The sequence below is a fragment of the Terrapene carolina genome, unplaced genomic scaffold (genome assembly GCF_002925995.2).
Source record: "Terrapene carolina triunguis isolate 2854851 unplaced genomic scaffold, T_m_triunguis-2.0 Scaffold96, whole genome shotgun sequence".
In the NCBI taxonomy this organism is placed as follows: domain Eukaryota; kingdom Metazoa; phylum Chordata; order Testudines; family Emydidae; genus Terrapene; species Terrapene triunguis.
In genome coordinates, this window is record NW_020664447.1 from 46,449,192 (window position 1) to 46,468,350 (window position 19,159).

At 40.0% G+C, this 19,159-nt stretch overlaps 1 protein-coding gene across 1 annotated transcript in view; it reads left to right on the forward strand.

Annotated features, from left to right (window-relative positions):
- The window catches only part of FMN1 (formin 1), a 338,092-nt gene that overhangs the window by 294,709 nt on the left and 24,224 nt on the right, over window positions 1-19,159 (forward strand). Inside the window, exon 16 of the mRNA XM_026651453.2 lies at window positions 14,641-14,692. Within this exon, the coding sequence (XP_026507238.1) occupies window positions 14,641-14,692 (52 nt within the window). The remainder of the gene's footprint in view (window positions 1-14,640; window positions 14,693-19,159) is intronic.

Genomic DNA, 19,159 nt, shown 5'->3' on the forward strand with positions numbered 1-19,159 from the left:
TCTTGTGCATTTCTCACTCATTCCTAACACTTCATAGTAGATATTGGCTTTTATAAATAGGAAACGCACAGAATCAAAACCTAATTTACAATGCAGACTTTTTCTGAAGTAATTTCTGTTTCTCCTGTGTAAAGAATATGAAAAGCTTTTCTTAATAAGGATTCTAGTATGAGTAAAACATTTGACAGTCTCAGCAGAAAGGCTAACAAGTCAAGGAGCATGGAGACAACAGTTGCTTGGGGGGGGATGTTTGATATAATACAGTATTACAACTTTTTGTTTTATATATTTTTCCATTATCTGATATTCACATGCTTAATTTTGAGGAATATCTGAACAGTACCAATATCTGCAACTGACACAGTAACACAACTTGTACTGCTAGATATGCTCAGTCTTTTGTGAATTCACAATTGCTTATCTAAATCTGAATTAGCTAAATCTTTTCCAAATCAGAATTTTTCTGAATTTTTTCTGAATTCACTTTCTGACTTCACTTTAGTCTTGATCAGTTCTCACCTTTAGAGATGATCCCTCCATGTCAGCTCTGAGACTTGTAAGCAGGACAATGTAGAGACATTTGCAGCATTCCTGTTCTGTGGATATATAGAAGGCTTCTATCTCAAAGACTGCCCATTTGGCACATTTCACCAGCACTAGATTAAAATTTATAAAAATAAGATTTCACTTTATTGTTGCCTAGTTTTAAATATAACAATGCAATAAAAACTCTTAGATTCAATTTTATTTTTAAATTGGTTATTTAACTTATCTCATGGCGAAATTGCTTACCAAATCCAATGTTACAAATATTTTATGGTGTCACTTTTTTCCTCTGCGTGGCAGAACAAAAAGTTGTGGAGGTGGGTAACTGTAAAGCTGACAAGCAGCACATTTTCAGAAGGTCAAATGCTTCTTCTCAATAATGTAGTTTTTCCATTCATGCTTTTTATCGACAGTCTTTGTTTCTTAAAGAACCTTCAGAGCTTTTTTTTATTTATACAAAAACCTAGCAAAGAAACAGATGTGTCCCATATAAAATATGCAATAAATCTTGTCTCACAAATTCTTTGCTCTGAACTTTCTGACAGAAACTGTCAAATATCCACTTTAATTCTGGTATAAAATGTTCACTTTATGTCATGGCGCCAACCACCATATGCCGGAATAAAGTCAGTAACCAGCAATAAAAAAAGGCAACATAAGCACCTTTGAAACAGTACAAGCAATCAACAGTGAGAAAGGTCTATATAAATCTATGGAGAATTAATCTCAGCTTTGCCACTATCCTGCTGTGCGTTTACAATGAGCCTCTGCTCCCGACCACCAGAAGTGGCTTACTTTGCAAAAGGAGTGTGTCCTAATGAGGGGGAAATGCATGAAAAGGAAAGCAGTAGGTTTTAAACCCCTATCCCTTGGATCACCTAGAAGAGTATGTCCTAGTGTGTTCAAACATGTGGGGCCACTACACATCTCGCATCGCTGTACTTTAGCTGATCATGTGAAACCAATCTTTACTAAGCTCAATCAGCAGAAATGACTTCAGCTTCATAAATCATTGTTATCATCCCACAGGAGGAGGTAACGGTATGGTTTTTCTCTTCTAAAACATTTCAAGCCACTGGTTTCACAAGCTTTTCTGAAATTAGTTTCATTCCATTTGTACAATTACCCATTCTTTACCCACCAGATTGACTGTTGCCTCTGTCTTCCAATTAACTTATTATTTGGGTATTTACATCTACCTTATGTTTTAGAGAAGACCTGTTTCTATTGATATTAACAATAATTCATCATGCATTTAAATGTATCACCCTTGCTATAAGAATGTGCTGATCCTTAAAGTTTTCACTTATGCTTACAACAGAAGATTGCAGTTATATTAAATCTGCCTGGTTTATTTTCCCAAACAGAGAACAGATTGATTTTAACCTTATTTTGTTTTAAAGGGATTAGAACTAATTTTCCAGTTCTGTAAACTGTTTGGATACACTTAGTCATCTCAAAGAAATTAATCTGCATAATCATGTTGGAATTAGACCACAGCATTATGTAGTTGATACTTTAAAAAATTAAATTAAAGGTTGAATATGTTTTTATTATACTTAAGTACTAACAGGCTTTAAAAACTATTTACTTTCTGGAATCACAAGAGGAGGGAGTAGTTGATTAATGCCGGCTTACTTGCATTTCAACAGAGTGCAGTTTTAACCAATTTAAGTGAAAGAAGAGTTTGCAGAATTTGATTCTGACTCTTACTATACAATTAATTTTAATAGCTGCAGAATATGGAAATAGAGAAATACAGGATTCTAACGTTAGTCCTGATTTTACAGAAGTGATGATCATTCTGTGTTCAAGATAACTGAATAAATAGCCTTAATTATATTTAAAAAGATATTTTTCAGAATATCAATACAAGCACCAGTTAAAGAAAACCTCTAATTTAAAGAAAAATCTTTTAGACAGGAAGTTGAGTAAATACATTATATACATTTCTTTCTTTCTTGAGCTAATCTTTTTCAAGAAGGGAGCTGTTTATGTTAAAAGATATCAGAATAATGAATGAACATCATAGAATAACTAGCTTAGTAGTTCATGGCTCTAAAGTTCTAGTAAACTGACCTTCAACAATTCTTGCGGCAAATTTATAGACAGCATTATCACATTTAAAACAACATAATTTCTTAGTTTCTTTTTTATTACCTCTGATAATAAACACTTTCTCTAATGCGTATTGCTTGAATGTGTTCTGCAATGTATACAGAGTGTATATTGGTGTAATGTATACATGTAACCACTATTCTTTGGTAATATTACAAATACTGAACAGTTTTATAGTGTTCTGCATGTTCAACAAATAGTCATTAGTTCTCACAACACCCTTTTCATGTAGGAAGGTAAGTGATGTTAATTCTATCATATGGATAGTGAAACTATGTTAGAAAAATTAAAGCAACTTGTCCAAGGTTGAGCAGAGACTGTTAACAAGAGAAAAATTAGTACATGTTTTTTACATCAGGTGCAGCTGCACTTGTTTTTAAAACAGTTTATGTATTGGTGTAGACCAAATGAAACTATTTTCAAAACCGATTCAGAAAAGCATAGTTTAGACCCGGTGGAGGCAAATCTAAAAATAGTTTTGAATGGTTTCAGTTTGTCTATACTAGCAATTAAACTATTTTGAAGACTGATGTTAAAAATGTGTGCAACATTTTTTATGTAGACAAAGCCAAATAATCAGGCAGAGGGCAGACAGAATTAGAGCCCAGGTCCTTCTGCCTACAGTTGTTTGCCTAATTCATTAGAGTGTGCTTTCTCTCACAAATGGGACATATCAATTGTAACTGTTATTTTATACTTCAATTGTGTTTTTAATTGGCAGAGATTATAACTATTTGAGAAAGATTTCGATTATTTAAAAAATCCATTTTAAACCTACAACTACAGCCAAAGAAGTAGAATTACCTTCAACTGAAGCATCAAGAGTAACTGAAAATCCAACAGTTCAAAGACCAGAAGGGACCCCTGTGATCATCTAGTCTGACGTCCTGTATAACACAGGCCATAGAACTTCCCCAAAATCATTCCTGTTTGAACTACAACATGTCTTTTTAAAAAAAATAACCAATCTTGATTAACAAGTTGCCAGTGATGGAAAATCCACCACAACCTTTAATAAATTCTTTCAAGGGTTAATTACCCTCACAGTTAAAAATGTGTGCCTTATTTCTAGTCTGAATTTGTGTAGCTTCAGCTTCTAGCCACTGGATCTTCTTATATCTGTGTAAAAAATAATTGTTTGTGCACACAGTTTTGCATACCTAAAATAATTCTCCCAGTTGTGTGCGGCATATCACATTTTCCCAAACGTCAGGGAGAAATTGTTATGCTCAGTTGCAGATTGATCAATGCTTTCTTGCTCATAAACACAGTAACATTTATTAACATTTATTTCCCACCCCCCTCCAAACAGTATTGTATAAAAGTCAGCTTTTGTTTTCTAAATATGATGATTCATGACTAGATAACTTTTTTTTTAAAGCTTACATCACTGAAGAATGATCTGTATGTATTAGTCTGATAGGCTAGAATACATTCAAGACATATAATGTAGATATGATGAAGAACTGATATGTAATTTCAATGCTACCTGTTCTAGTTGGAGTTAAAAAAGTTAGTTCAGATTCAGTAAATTATCCAAAGAGAATTAATCAAATAATGAGCAGCAGAAAAACAAGTATTAAGAACCTGTAAGTAAATAAATTTCTCATTTTTTTTGAAATATTACATTTGAAGCATAGGATAGGAACTATTTGCATAGAATTGGTGAGAGTTACTACATAAAATAATCTGCAGCTATTTCAAGTGTAGGTGTGATCTTGTCAAATCTGAAACATTAGACATAGTTGGATCTGGTCAGTATCTGAATGGGAACCTCTCAGAAACAAACAAACAAAAAATAAAAGTTTTAAAAAATCAGGTATTGTAAGTTTTCTCTAATGTTTGTTGTATTCACTAGTAGAGTCTAGTCTTAGCTAGTAAGCTTTCTAGAGTAGGGCCTGTATCTTCCTGTTTGTATAGTACCTAACTCAATGGTACACATAATAAATAATAATAATGAGAGTGCTGAAGAAAATCAAGTCTTTACACAGGCAGCACTAGAAATACAGGTTATCTTGCATGTTCTTTTTCTTCCAGTATCTCCTCATAAAACGTCCCAGTATCTCCTCACAAAATTTTCTGGCACTTGTTAATTTAATTAATATCCATTAGGTAATTCAGAATGAGTTTAGTTTGTTGATTTCATTTGATGTTTTTGTTTTACTTTTCTGGTGTGAAGTAACAATAATCCTTTTCTGTAACTGATCCCACTGTTATTTCTGAGCACCTCTGTGTCCTATTGTTACTGTATGTCTTCTAAGTATGGTGTATTAAGTACTGTGTTCTGTAAAAGAAAAGTGAATGCCTTCTGAAGTTGGATGAATCCCATGTGAAGTATAAAATCTCCCTTTGTCTCGTTAGCAAAACTGGGTTTCTCCATTTGTAACAATACAATAACATCCACTTCCTTAGTGGGCATCCTATTGGTTTATGTCTATCATGCTGGGTTTTTAAAACCCAGTATATTTAAATTTAACAGTATAAAAATGCAAAGAGGATATTCTAATTCCTCTTCCTACTTTCTGTTTTTAAATCCTACTGCCTTCATATGTGTACTCATAAAAAATTGCTCAATTGCACATGAAATACTTGTAAATGTTTTTTGTAAATAATTGTTTCACATTCATTAGTTTGAATGCACATTTAAACCAGATTTCAAGACATTTTATATTTTCATAAGCATCACACATTTTAATTTGAACATTTCTTGTTTGTTGTAGTATTGGAACTGTCAACCTCTAGCAGTTGTTATTCACTATATTCATTGTCCTTCATATTGTACTTGTCAACAGTGAAGTAGATTATTAGTTAAAAGGATTAAAGGAACCTACATAAAATTTCATTTAAGAACATACTGCATAAGCTTGCCAAGTCACACACAGTTAACTAGCATCAGTAATTAACACACACACTGTATTTCTTAGGTTGGTTGAAAACTAGAGATGGTCCATGGAGATGATGATACTGTAAATCAAAGTGGTTGAGTAACTTTGGCTGATGTAAAAAAATAACCATACCACTGAATGCTGACTTACATGGAGTAAAAATAGTAAACCTGCCAAATTAAAAAAAATCTGATCTAAATTATTAGGATTCATATCATACAATTCATCTATTGGTACACATGTTTAAAATGATGGAAGGAAGCACAATATATTTAGAGTATTCTGTAACCAAAGTGATTCATTTCTGATTATGGGACTGTGCCCTGAGCATGCAATCCTACTCTGTTATCATGTCTCCTTCCCTCAACCCCACCCTCACTCCCCACCAGTACTGACTTCTAGCATTTTTTTCTTAGGGATGGGAGTGAGGGTTGATTCCTCCAGGCCTGGGGGAAAGGGAAAAGACTTCAAGCAGATCCACAAAGGAACTTAGGTGTCTAACCCCAATTTTAGGCACCTCAGTCCCAGTTTTAAGCACCACTGCAATACACAAAACACCCTCCCAGCTGCCATCTAACCCTGTGGTGCCAGAACTCACATGGTGCCTAAAGTTTCTGCCTCTGGGCACTCACACTGCTGCCTCACTCTAGGGGTATGCCCACACTTATAATGCTACAGCGGTGTCACTGTCGCACTTCAGTGTAGACACTCACTACAGCGATGAGAGGGGTTCTCCCGTTGCTGTAGTTAATCCACCTCCCCAAATGGTGGTAGCTAGGTTGAAGGAAGAATTCTTCAATCGACCTAGCGCTGTCCACACCAACGGTTAGGTCGGCCTAACTACCTCTCTGAGAGATGTGGATTTTTTGCACCCCTAAGAGACATAGCGACACCGATGTAAGCTTTCAGTGTAGACAATCTCTAGGGGTTCAGATGCCTGTCTCACATCTAAGCCCCAGTGTGATCCACAAATTGGGGACGATAGGTGGAGGATCGCCTATCTTCCCTTTGTGGCCGGTCCAGTAGGCATGCTCTGAGCATAACTCCATGCAAAATGCCTGGGGAAGAGACAGAGGCAGCTTCCTTTGTAACTTTTAGCCCAGTGGTTAGGATACCTACCCAGGATGTGGCAGTCCTCAGTTCAATTCCTCCCTCTGCCTGATGAGGGGAAGGGCTTTCCCATCTCTTGGGTGAGTGCCTTAGCCAGTGAACTACAGAGTGATTCTCACTCTCTCTGGCCCAATTAACATGCAGTTATTTAATTAAGTGGAATGCTTCAACAAGAGATATACGGAGAGACCCACATAGAATATCCCAGTATTCCAGTGACTAGAACTCCCCTCCCCCCCCGAAGAGATGGGAGCCCCTGTTTTAATCCCTTCTTATCAAGCAGAGGGGGGAATTGAACTAAGGTCTCCCACATCTCAGGTGAGTTCCCTAACCACTGGGCTAAAGATTGTAAGGGAGGCCTTAGCCTTAACCTTCTTCTCCCCATTTTGTGTGGAGTTAGGTGCCTGCTTAACTAATTTTCACAATAAACTACGTAGGCACCTAAGATGCCAGAGTCTAGAAGAGGGGATCCCAGCTATACAAAGTGCAAGCAGAGATAGGCACCTCCCTGCAGCCTAGACTTAGGCATCTAAGTCCATGAGAGGGGTGTGGATTTAGGACACATTCCTCTTGTCAGCATCTCCCATTGGCTAGGTTTTGGTGGCTCCCTGCGAAGCATGCTGGATTTTGTGGATTGCATTCTGGGGTTCCTGTCTCTCCGTATTCATTGTGTGGGGAGCCTAGGCACATAATTCAGACTTTGTGGAGTCCATTGTTCCAGTGATTTTCTAGGCACTGAAAAAGTGCCTAGATGCCTGAGTGTTGCAACGTCTAAATCCCTTCTGGATCCAGCCTTCTAGCATAGCTGCCTTCCCTTAAGGGTATGTCTGCACAGGATAAAAAACCTGCGGCACAACCATGGCTGGCCCATGTCTTGAACTTGGCAGCACGGCTAAAAATGGCTGTGTCCCCATTTGGGCTCAGGCTGGAGTCCGAGCTCTGGGACTCTCCATCACAGCAGGGTCCCAGAGCTCAGGATTCAGCCCAAGCCTGAACATCCACATAGTGACTTTTCAGTCCTGGAGCCTGAGCCCCGCAAGCCTGAGTCAGCTGACCAGGGCCAGCCACGGGTTTTTTAGCCCTGTGTAGACATACCCTAAGTGGTGAATAGCTGGTGAAGGAGATGCTGAGTGACTCAGGTAGAGGTGTGTTTTGTGGTGAGAAGGGCAGGAGAATGTCTCCTCTCTACCTAAACTATTTAAATAGAGTTGTACCTGGGTTTCACTTTCATGATGTAGCCTGTATGGAGCCACCCAGTAGGAAGTGTGTGCCTGGCTGCATTGCCATAGAATCTTTTTGCACGGAACTGGGTTAGGGTCTGTGCACTCTTCCCCTGAGCCCAACAGTCTGTTGACAGAGGACATAAACACCCTGCCACTTCTGACAGTCCCCCACTTCCTCACTATCCAATACCTGCTGCACTCACAAAACCTTAACCTCTCCCTTTGGCTCAGAGTAGTCAGCTCTTTTTCCATTCTGCAGTTAAAAAGCTTGTTACAAATCGTTACAGGATTAGTTTAGAGTAGGGATAGTTATTTTTTAAAACTTCCCTGTTGCAGGGGTTTTCATTGTCGGTCTATGACTTTGGGTCTTGTGGGCCTTGCTTAACATGGCAAACCTGAAGACAAAGATGGGGTTCACAAATCTCTCCATTTGGCCCACAGTAATTGCTAATGGACATCACAAATATTTTCAGTGCATTGGAGATGGGTGCATCTCAAGGGGATGAGCTGCTTGTAAAGCCTTTTTGTCCAGAGCCAGGAAGGATGGGAAGCAATAGTCCTTACTGCTGGGAGGCCCTGTTGGCTCAGAAATTCCCCAGACAGGGTGTTTCTGGGATCAGATAGATCAGATTGGAAATCCTACTGTTAACAAAGGCAGGATCCTCTGATAGTTCCCAGTCTCTTGGTCATTGTCTGAAGCAAAAGATTTCTTTAAAAAAAAAAAAAGTCTAAAAAAGTTCTATTCATTTTGGAGTTAGAGAACTCAAATCCAGGAGAGTCTTGTGCTCCTCTCGGGGCTCCTGATTCAGGTACAAGACTTTCTGTGGGCCATTTATTGTGCCCTGGTTGGCTCCTGATTGGAAGGCTTACCTGAAAGAGTTTCCATTTTGTGGTAATTGGGCTTGTGTTCCTGATGGGACCAATTAGGGAGGATGGGAATGAAGAGTATTTCATGGAGAAAGAGTAAATTGATATTGCTATGGAGTTTAAGGCTTCTTGCCTCAGAATTTAATAATCATTGCAATAGAATTTATGGGTGTTTGTCACAGAATTGGTCTCACTATGCTGCAGCCTATATGGGACTCTGCATGTGACTTAAAAGAATCGTTTAGTTTTGTGAAATCATTTTAAAATTGAGATTCTCACTATAAAAACTGTCAAAGAATATTTTCTGAGTTTTCCATATCAGATAAACACAGTGAAGTACAGTACAAGTAGAATAATAAAACTGTTTTGCTTTGTTTTGTTTTTTTCATCTAAGGACATTTTCACTTTAACAGAAGTGGGGGGCTTACTGGCAAAAATTCCCTCCTTTTTCACCTATGAGTTATGGCTGGGCTTTTCTTCACTCCCTGGAGTTGTAGGAGGGGATTGGTAGCTCTATGGGGAAAGAGATGCTTCTTGGAAGAGCCTGTATCTCCACTTCCATTGTGGAGAAAAAGCAGTAGCTCCCAGTGGAAGCAGATATATTAATGTGGGCCCGTTTCCATTTCACTCCTTGTTGCAAGCAGCTGTAGGAAGGACCAGTCTTACATCTGGTCTACACTAGCACTTTTGTTGATACAACTTTTGTCGCTCAGGGATGTGAAAAAACATATCCCTCCCCAACATAAGTTACACCAATGGAAGCGCAGGTGTGGACAGCACTATATCGGCAGGAAACATTCTCCCACAGACATAGCAACCCGTGCTCATTGGGGGTGGTTTAATTATGCCAACGGAAGAGCTTTCTCCTGTCAGCATAGAGCAGCTACACAGGAGACCTTACAGCAGCACAGCTGTATCGGTACAGCTGTGCTGCTGTAAGGTCTCTAGTGTACACATAGCCTAAGTCCAGTTTTACAGCTTTATTACTCTTTATTAGCTACCATCCATTTATTAGTGTATGGTCAGAAGCCAGGAACTATTGCATTCCTCTGCTCATGGGATAATGGCAATTTTTTTTACTCTTTTTTGTTCACCCTGAACAAACAAGGAAATAATAATTCACTTGAAATGTAACACTTGACACCTATGTCAAGGGTGACAATAGCTGCATTTCAAGAGGAGTACCATGAGACAACCTAGATTGAGGGAACAAAGGGCTTGTCTGCCCGCACTTTCATGGGTTTTTCCATCTAGTTTAGTTAACTTAGTGCAGAAGGCTCTGTGAACACTCACAGATTGCATGGCTTATGTCGACTGCATGGAAACCAGTTCCTAATTGACTTAAACCAACGTAAAATAAGTCTAGTCTAAACCAGAATATGTATCCACACAGCCTTTTGCACTGTCATAAGGCAGCCCTGCCTGGAGCGCTCTCCTACAGCACAGCAGGCTCGCCTGCCTCGGTTTCTCTCCTTTACAGTCCCATGAAATAATCCACAGTCTTTCCAAGTATAAATATGGCCCTTGTGGGGTTAATTTATTCATAGGGGCCGACTCCATGAGTGCTCCAGGGCTGGAGCACAGGGGGAAAAATGGTGGGTGCTGAGCATCCACCAGCAGCCCCCCCACAGTACATCCCGCCCGCCAGTGGGCCCTGCGGTTCAGTGCCTTCCCCCCCCCTCCCTCCCCATGCCTCCTGCCCACCACAAACAGTGGTTTCACAGTGTGCAGGAGACTGGGGAGGAGCGAGGATGTGGCGCGCTCAGGGGCGGAACTGGACAGGAAGAGGTCAGGTGGGGGTGGAGTGGGGGCGGGAAGAGGCAGAGTGTGGGTGGGGCATTGGGGGAAGGGGTAGAGTAGGGCAGGGCCTCGCGTGGGGCTGGGGGGTCTAGCAACTCCCAGCACTTTGGAAAGTCAGCGCCCGTGAATTTATTACAAAAGTTCCATACACATAAATCAAAAGAAGAGTCCCACAACCATAATCTAGATTTCCTCCAGCATAGTCCAACAGTACATATAACATACAGTCTCAGCATCTCTGTCCCAGCCAGAGAGGTTTTCCCCAGCCAGTAAGCCAGGTACTTTGAATGTCAACCTCCCTGGAGTGCAACCACTGGAGTGCAACCTCGTTTTTCCTAGTGGCAACCCCCACAGCTTTTCTGCTGGGAGCATTCCAACCACTGGAGGATCCCTTACTCTCCTTGGCCTCTCACAGTTTGGGTCCAGCTGGCTGGCTCTGTAGATGTCACTGTTCTCCTGCCTTCAGCCCTCTCTGGCCCTTGGCTCTGGTTCTCCAGCTTAGAACCAGCAGGCAATTCTCCTCTGCTGCCCCTCCAGCCCTTCAGCCCTGCTCTGGCTTTGGGATGCCAGCCAGCAAACCCCTCCTGCTGCTCTCCTGAACTTGAGCCTTCTCCCAGGTCCCAAACATATAGTTTCCTATACAATTCCTCCCTCTTCCCAGGGAGGGCCTGCAGCAAGCTTTCCCCTCTCCACAACTTCCCCCAAAGACCTATGTCCGTTTCCTGACTGATTCTCTCCAGGACACTCTGACCTTTTATGTCCCCCAGGTGCTGCCCCACCCTCTTAGTTGGCCAAATGGGGGCATCTGCTCTGGCACAGAGGTGCTGGTCCTATTGCTTGTACTGGGGCCAGCCATCCTGTGACACACTGTATTAACAACATTGGTTTAAAAGCCAATTTAAATTAAACCAATCTAACTTTCTTTTGTAGACAAGCCATTAATCAGTTTTAATTCAAACCTTTTGCTGTTTGAATGTATGTTTATGTGGACAAATATTTTAGATTAAGAGTGTCTTATTTTGATTTAATTTAAATAGTTAAAATCAATTTAAATTCAAATGGGACACATTTAAGCTGAAATAAGAATGTCTACACACAGACTTGCAGAAGAATAACTAAAGCTGTGAATTAAAACCAGTTTTCACCTTCTTTGTATGCAGCAATACACTAGTTTACATTGTCAGTTTTTAAATGGTTTAGTTAAATGGATGCAAACCCCTGTGTAGATATCTTTATTTTAGTTTAAGAATGGTTTAGTTTGGTTTCTCTTAAATCAAACTGAATATAAGCAAGTATATCAAATCTACGTAATCCTAGTTGAAACCAAAATATAAGCATTCACAATGTTTTTTGCACCTGTTAAAATAAATTGGCTTAAAATCATATTTTAGGGCTGGTCTATACTTAAAATTTATCCAAACCCCTGAGTGCCGTAACTATGGCGACCTAATGCCTGATATAGACACAGCTAGGTCTACAAAAGAATGCTTATTTCAACCTAGCTACCATCACTTGGGGAGATGGAGTTCCTACAGTGATTGAACAATTCCTTCCACTGACACATTCTGTGTCTACTCTATGCATTTACAGCGATATAAGCCAGGTCTACACTACAGACCTATGGCTGTGCAACTATGTCACTCAGGGGGTGTGAAAAATCCACACTCCTGAGCAATGTAGTTAGACCAACCTAACCGCCCCATGTAGACAGCACTATATCAACAGGAGAGCCTCTCCCGTCAATATAGCTTCTGCCTCCCTGGGAGGTGGATTAACTATGCCAATGGGAAAAGCTCTCCCATCGGTGTAGAAGCGTCTTCACTTAAGCACTACAGTAGCACAACTGCATTGGTGCAGCTGTGCCAATGCAGTCTTTTAAGTGTAGCCCTGCCCATAGCTACAGCACCATAGCTATGCTTCAACAGTGCTAGTAGTATAGGCATAGCTTTAAATTAAACCAGTGCAACTTTCTTGTGTAGACAATAGCCTTTTTAGTTACTTCAGTTCCAGTTTGTGTGTAGACAGTTTGTCTACATAAGAGCGTTGCACTGGTCTAACTTAAATTGGTTTAAAATTTAAAATTGGTGCAAAATCCTTTGTGGACACTCTTCTTTTCATTTAAAAGTGGCTTATTTCAGTTTATCTGAACTGGTAAAGAATCAGTTTAAGCTAAATTGATATATACCAGTCATCTCAGCCCTAAATCAGAGTGTTCACACAAGGCATTTTATCTGTTTATTTACATTGGTTTAAAAACAAACCTTTAGTTAAATGGTTGCAAGTTTATGTGTGGACATGGCCTAAGAAAAGTCAAAATTCATTGTAATGCAAAGAAGTAATTCAGGACTTTTAGTCCACTTCACTATGGCTTTGTCTACACTTAAAAAAAAATCTATAACCATCTTTTATCAACAGTTGTCAGTGATGCAGGAGCACTAATGTAGCTCTACTATAGTGAGGTCTCTTTGTACAGGATCAAGACAGAGTTCTTTATCTCTGTGTCATTAAAACTTCTGAGTCCTGTTAACACTAGCACTTACACCAGTGAAGCTGCACTATTGCTGGTATAAGAGTCCAAATTTTTCTAGTGCAGATGTACCCTGTAGGTGGAATTTTGCTCTATCCAAATTAAACATAAGTGGGTTCCACTGTACATCGAACGTAGACGAAGTGGCCAAGATTTTGAAAAGTGGTTGATCTGGGGTGCCTCCATTTTAGAATTTGAGAAACCTTTTCAGAAAGTGCAAACTGAACATCAGGCTACTTTTAGTGTCTCAAATGAGTATTCAGCAACTGAAGCACCCAAAATCACTTGTCGCTTTTAAAAATCTTGGCCATCGTTTTTAAAAAGCAAGTATACACTGTATATTATAATTTGGGGACATATATTTCCACTTTGCCAGCATCCTGAACAGACTGTAATATTAGTGTGAAATGGATGAAGTTATTAACTACTCTTTAGTGTCTATTCAGCAACATCCAATGGTACGTCCTGTAAGAACAGATTAAGGGTTTATCTACATAGCACTTTCATCGTTAAAACTTTTGTTGTTCGGGGATGTGAAACAAACACACCCCGAATGACAAAAGTTTTACCAACGAAAAGAGCCAGTGTGGACAGCTCTTCATCAGTGGGAGATGCTGTCCCAGCGATGAAGTTGCTGCCCCTCATTGGGGGTGGTTTTATTTTCTCACTGGGAGAGCTCTCTCCTGGTGACAAAGAGTGGCTCCACAGTGCACCTTACAACAGCACAGCTGCAGCGGCACAGCTGTGCTGTTATAAGGTGTGCAATGTAGACGTAGCGTTAATCTTACAGGTTTTAGTCTCCAATAATAGAGGAAACTTAGATAAATTAGTTATTTTTAAAATGGAAATAAAAATAGTAATTTGCATTACATGGGAAGAAGTTGCAATATAAAATGACTAAGGCTATGATTTTGTCATGGATATTTTTAGTAAAAGTCATGGACAAGTCACAGGCAATAATCAAAAAGTCATGGAAGCCTGTGACCTGTCCCTGATTTTTACTAAAAACATCCCTGACAAAATGGGGAGGGAAGATCTAGCACCCTGCTGCACCCTCCCCTCACCGCCTCCACAGTGGCTGGGAGCTGCAGTGGCTGGGAGGGCTGGGAGGGGTCCCCCACTACCCTGCAGAGCTGGGAGCTGCTGGGGGGGGCTCTGCCAGCGGTGGAGTCTGGGGAGCTCCGGGGGCCTCCGGCCACTGAGCAGCTCCGGAGTCCCTCTGCCGCCCACGGATGCTGGGCTGCTGTGGGGTCCCCAATATCACGGACGTCGCTGGAAGTCACGGATTCTGTGACTTCTGCAACCTCTGTGACATAATCTAAGCCTTAAATATGGTGCACTAACTATTTTAAACATTACTTTCAAAATCTGAGTATTCCCTACTGAAAAAGTCACTTATTAAAAATATGGGCCATGGCTGAAAAATAATGAAGTGTTTATTGTTATCTGTAATATGCAAGCCATGAAACCTGAACATAAAAAAATGTGTACTATAAAGAATAATTTAAAACAAAGTACAATACTCAGACCCTTATTTAAAATATCAATATTTTTCCATTTGCAGCTAAAGAAGAACATAAGACAGAAGAGAGCTCTTTGGAAAATGCACAAAAAAGGTAAGTTCTCCCGTCCTTTCAAACAGATAATTGACCAAAATGAAATATGTTATTGATCCTAGGAATTCAACAGGAATTAAATAGGAAAGGCTACTATAGTTCAAAACAGTACTCAGTGTCATACTTTCTTATGTCATGTTGTGGAATAGGATGTGAAACAAGTGATTTGAACCAAATAATCTACTGAACATGCAGTTTTAATTTTTTTTTTTTCATCGGTGAGTTGAATCTTGGTCTCTCAGAATAATTTAATAAATAATTCACTGCTTTATTCAGTGAAAATGTATTGAGGTGCCATTTTACTCATTCATCATCTAGATTGCAAAATAGACCATACTAGAAGCTTGTGAAATTTAAAATTTTTTAATGTAAGAGCATTTATCTATGTCATATTTTGGTAAGGGGAGGCAGGCATAGGGAGGTAAAGTCAGTGAAGTTGATAGTTTCAAAATAGATTACAGATTGTATCACTTGTTAAGTTTTGTTCATGTGAAGCTTCTACCTTTCATGTTGCTGTAGGCTAGCTATACAGCTACTTCTAAATGAGCTGAATGAGGCAAATTTTAGTAGCTTTGTGGTGAAGATATTGTCTGGCTCTTGTACATGAAAAATGTTAGATTTATTCTTATCTGTAAAAACTACAGTTTTGGCTTGTCATGTTCTTTGGGGGGATCTTGCAATATTCAAATAAGATTCAATAAGCTCTAACTTGTTTAGGAGAATAGAGTTTACACAGGATAAAATATTTACTTTTCTTCAGAAGTTTTGAAGGGCACACATAAAAAACCCAAGTAATACACAACATCAGACATGACCTCTCTAATCTGGAAAAAGTACCGTAGATACTTGTTCATAAGCCAAATTTTTTGGTAAAAAAGTGAAGCATCAAAGAGCAGGGGTTGGCTTATCAATGGGTCTACACCAAAAGTTGACAATTTTAAGCTTTATTGAATTATTTAATTGAATATCTAATACATTGTCATTATAGATCAGGGGTCGGCAAACTTTGGCTCCCGGCCCATCAGGGTAAGCCACTGGTGGGCCGGGACGTTTTGTTTATCTGGAGCGTTCGCAGGCACAGAGCCCCGCAGCTCCCACTGGCCACGGTTCACTGTTCCCAGCCAATGGGAGCTGCAGGAAGTGGCAGCCAGCACGTCCCTCGGCCCACACCTCTTCCCGCAGCTCCCGTTGGCTGGGAATGGCCAACCGCAGCCACTGGGAGCTGAGGGGCTCCGTACCTGCGGACACTCCGAGTAAACAAAACATCCCGACCCACCAGCGGTTTACCCTGACAGGCTGGGAGCCAAAGTTTGCCAGCCCCTGAAATATGGGGTCGACTTATGAAAGGGTCCTACAGTTTTTGCCATTTTTACCTATCCATCTTGGGGGGTTGGCTTATAGGCGAATGGGATAATGAACGAGTATATACGGTATTAGCCAAAAATTGTATGTGCAAGGCCATTATTACAAACAAACAGCAAAGCACAAGTATATTGCAATGCTTCTTGTCTCACTCCCAAGCCTAGAATTATCTCTTTGGGAAAGTGCAACAAGATCTTCAATGTCCAAATGAGGTTAGGAGCTTGTCTTAACATATCATCTGAAAGACAGATGTAGATTTGTCAGCATAAATTTTGTCCTGATGAGAAATAGCATATTCATCTTTATTGTGGCCTCCGTGTGTGTGCATTGTTTTATATGCTCATCTTGCAGGCTTGAGATGTATATCTGATATGCAGTATTGGAAAATGTAGCATTTGAAAATGCTTTCATCTAAAACTGTTCAGAGTTACTGTGTTTCTTTTTCTTTTTCTCTCATGACTAACTGAAATTTTACATACAAGAATTTTCTGTTTTCCTTCTTAGAATGCAGTCAAATCTACTTCTGGTGTTATACTCGCAAATCATTCACTGTTAAAATTGTTGTATCTGGGTAGCTCTAAAATAAAAGCCTTGCTGCTCTGAGTTAAAAATGATGGATGGGTATTTACTAAAGCATTCCCATTTGTAGCTGTTAATTATTCTTTTCACTATCCTAATATTAAGAGTGGAGATTGAAGATGATTTAAATTAGCAAAGAGATAGTAATTCCCCATTACCAATAGTGCTTGAAAAAGAAAACATAGGTCCGGATACTTAGCTTGCGTGAATGAGCATAGCTCTGATGAAGACAATGGAGATATGTCAGTACACCCCAGCTAAAGGTCTGGCTCAGGGTCTTTAGAATTTAAAAGTATAAGATTAAGATAATAAATTTTATACAGTCTAATTTTATTTGTACTGATCTATTGCTAGTTATATATGACACGGCAGAGTCCTGGGTGTTTAAGTTGTTTACCTGTGATATATTTTATCACAAATTACTGTTATGGATTTTCAACCTTAATTCCATTTTAACAGTTTCTTGTTTCAGAGTTTCTTTGCATTTTTTTAACCTATTCAAAATGTCATACATGAACAGTAAACAAAGAAAATCCTACCATGTGATATTTGTAATGATTTGAATCTATGCAATATCAGCCTTAAATCATTTCAAAAATCATTTTAACTATTAGGGTGAGATTTCCAGTTACATTCTAGCTGCTTTGCACCATTCTGCTGCAGAACAAAGCAGCTAGAGGTACTGATAAATTGGCCCTTACTTTGCAATTGGCTGATTGGTTTTAGTTATCTGGGAAACAGGTTTTTGTTTTTTTTTAATTATTTTAAAAATCTGTAGGAAAATTTGCCAAGTAATCCTCCAGGATATGAAAGGATGTAGTTGAAAGGATCTATTATTCACTTTTAATGGGTAATAGTTATTTATAAAAGTCTGGAGGCAGACTGGGCAGCAGAAGGCACAAGGTAGGTGAGAGCAGGGCTATGTAGGAGGGAGGGGTGCTAGAGGATGAAATTGGGAAGAAGGGAAGGAGGGGGGATTCAGTGGAAATGTTGAGGGTGATGGTGGGTGGATAGGCCGGGAATTTACTTTGGGGCCTGAGGTAGGGAACTGTCTTAGTCAGGGCCGGCTCCAGGTTTTTTGCTGCCGAAGCAACAACAAAAAAAAAAGGGGGGGCCGGAGTGCCACCTCTTGAAAAGTGCTGCCCCAAACACACACTTGGGACGCTGGTGCCTAGAGCCGGCCCTGGTGTTAGTGCAACTGGTGCTATATGAAGGTGGAACCTTAGAAGGAATTGTCTCCCTCCTATAACAGTTCCTCTTTTGCTCCTGCCTCAGCTCCCCTAGCAGGAGATGCACAGTTAGGGCAACCACATTTCCTTAACTCTGCCCTGTAGTGATACCATGTTATCAACTTCTAATTCTATTAAGGCATTTTAGAATCTGTGATCTTAGATTATGTTAAACTGATTTTTAAAGATGCATCAGCTATTTGTTTTTCTGTTTCCCCCTCACTCCCACCCTCTCCCATAATTCTGATGATTTGAAGATATGAATTATTAACCTTAAATCATTTTCTAATTTTTAACTCTTGTTCATATTCACCACTGTGCTCTTGCTACTCAATGCCCCTCTGGAGAAGCACAAATATCCAAAGTATACTGACCGGTTCAATTGAATTTCCAGTTGCTTTATTTTGCAAAGCAGCTACAGTATTTGCTCTGGCTTCCCCAGAGTAACTGCTGTAATTTTGAGGAAGATACTCTGTATTCTTCATACATAGCAAAGTGTTTAAAGCCCTGCTTTAAGTGCAAAACTCAACCTTAACCATGGAATTTCCATATAAACATACGGGGCTAGATACACATGGGGCTAGATACACAAAAAATTTAGGTGTGGCAACACTCAGCATCACCATGCCTAATTCTCAAAGCCTGGATTAGGCCTCTAGGCTCCCTATACAATGAATAGAGGGAGAAAGGTGCATCAGAATGAGATTGACAAAATCCAGCATGCTAGGCAGCTCTTCACCTAAACTAGCCAATGGGAGATGCCAAGACAAGGAGTGAGTGCTAAGCCCCATCCTTCTTTTGGAGATAAACATCTACATCCAAGCTTCAAGGAGGCACTTGGGATTCTCAGTTGCAAACCCTCTATTGGAGCTAGGTGCCTATGCTGTTACTGCAAGAAATCCTGAGGTTGGGGAAGGCTGTTTAGTGTATGCTCACCTATAGGGGCCCAAGCCAGTAAATGTGCTAAGAGTTTGCCTACCAGATCGGACCCTGGAAGTGAGTTAGACAGAGAAATGCCTGTCTTTCCCCAGTTTGTAAATCACTCTGGCACGTGTGTCTGGACACCTGGTGTGGAGTTGTGTGTCATGCTCATCGACAGAAACATAGGTGCCCAGGGAAATTTTAATACAAACATATAGGCGCTTTGTGAGTTTAGGCACCTACAGGATTTGGTGGCAGCTGAATGAGGGATTTGTGAATTCCAGTGGGACCTGATTCTGGGATTTAAGTGTCTAAAGTGTCAGTTAGATAGCTAAGTCCTTTTGTGAATCTATCCCATAATGTGGATCTATGTAAA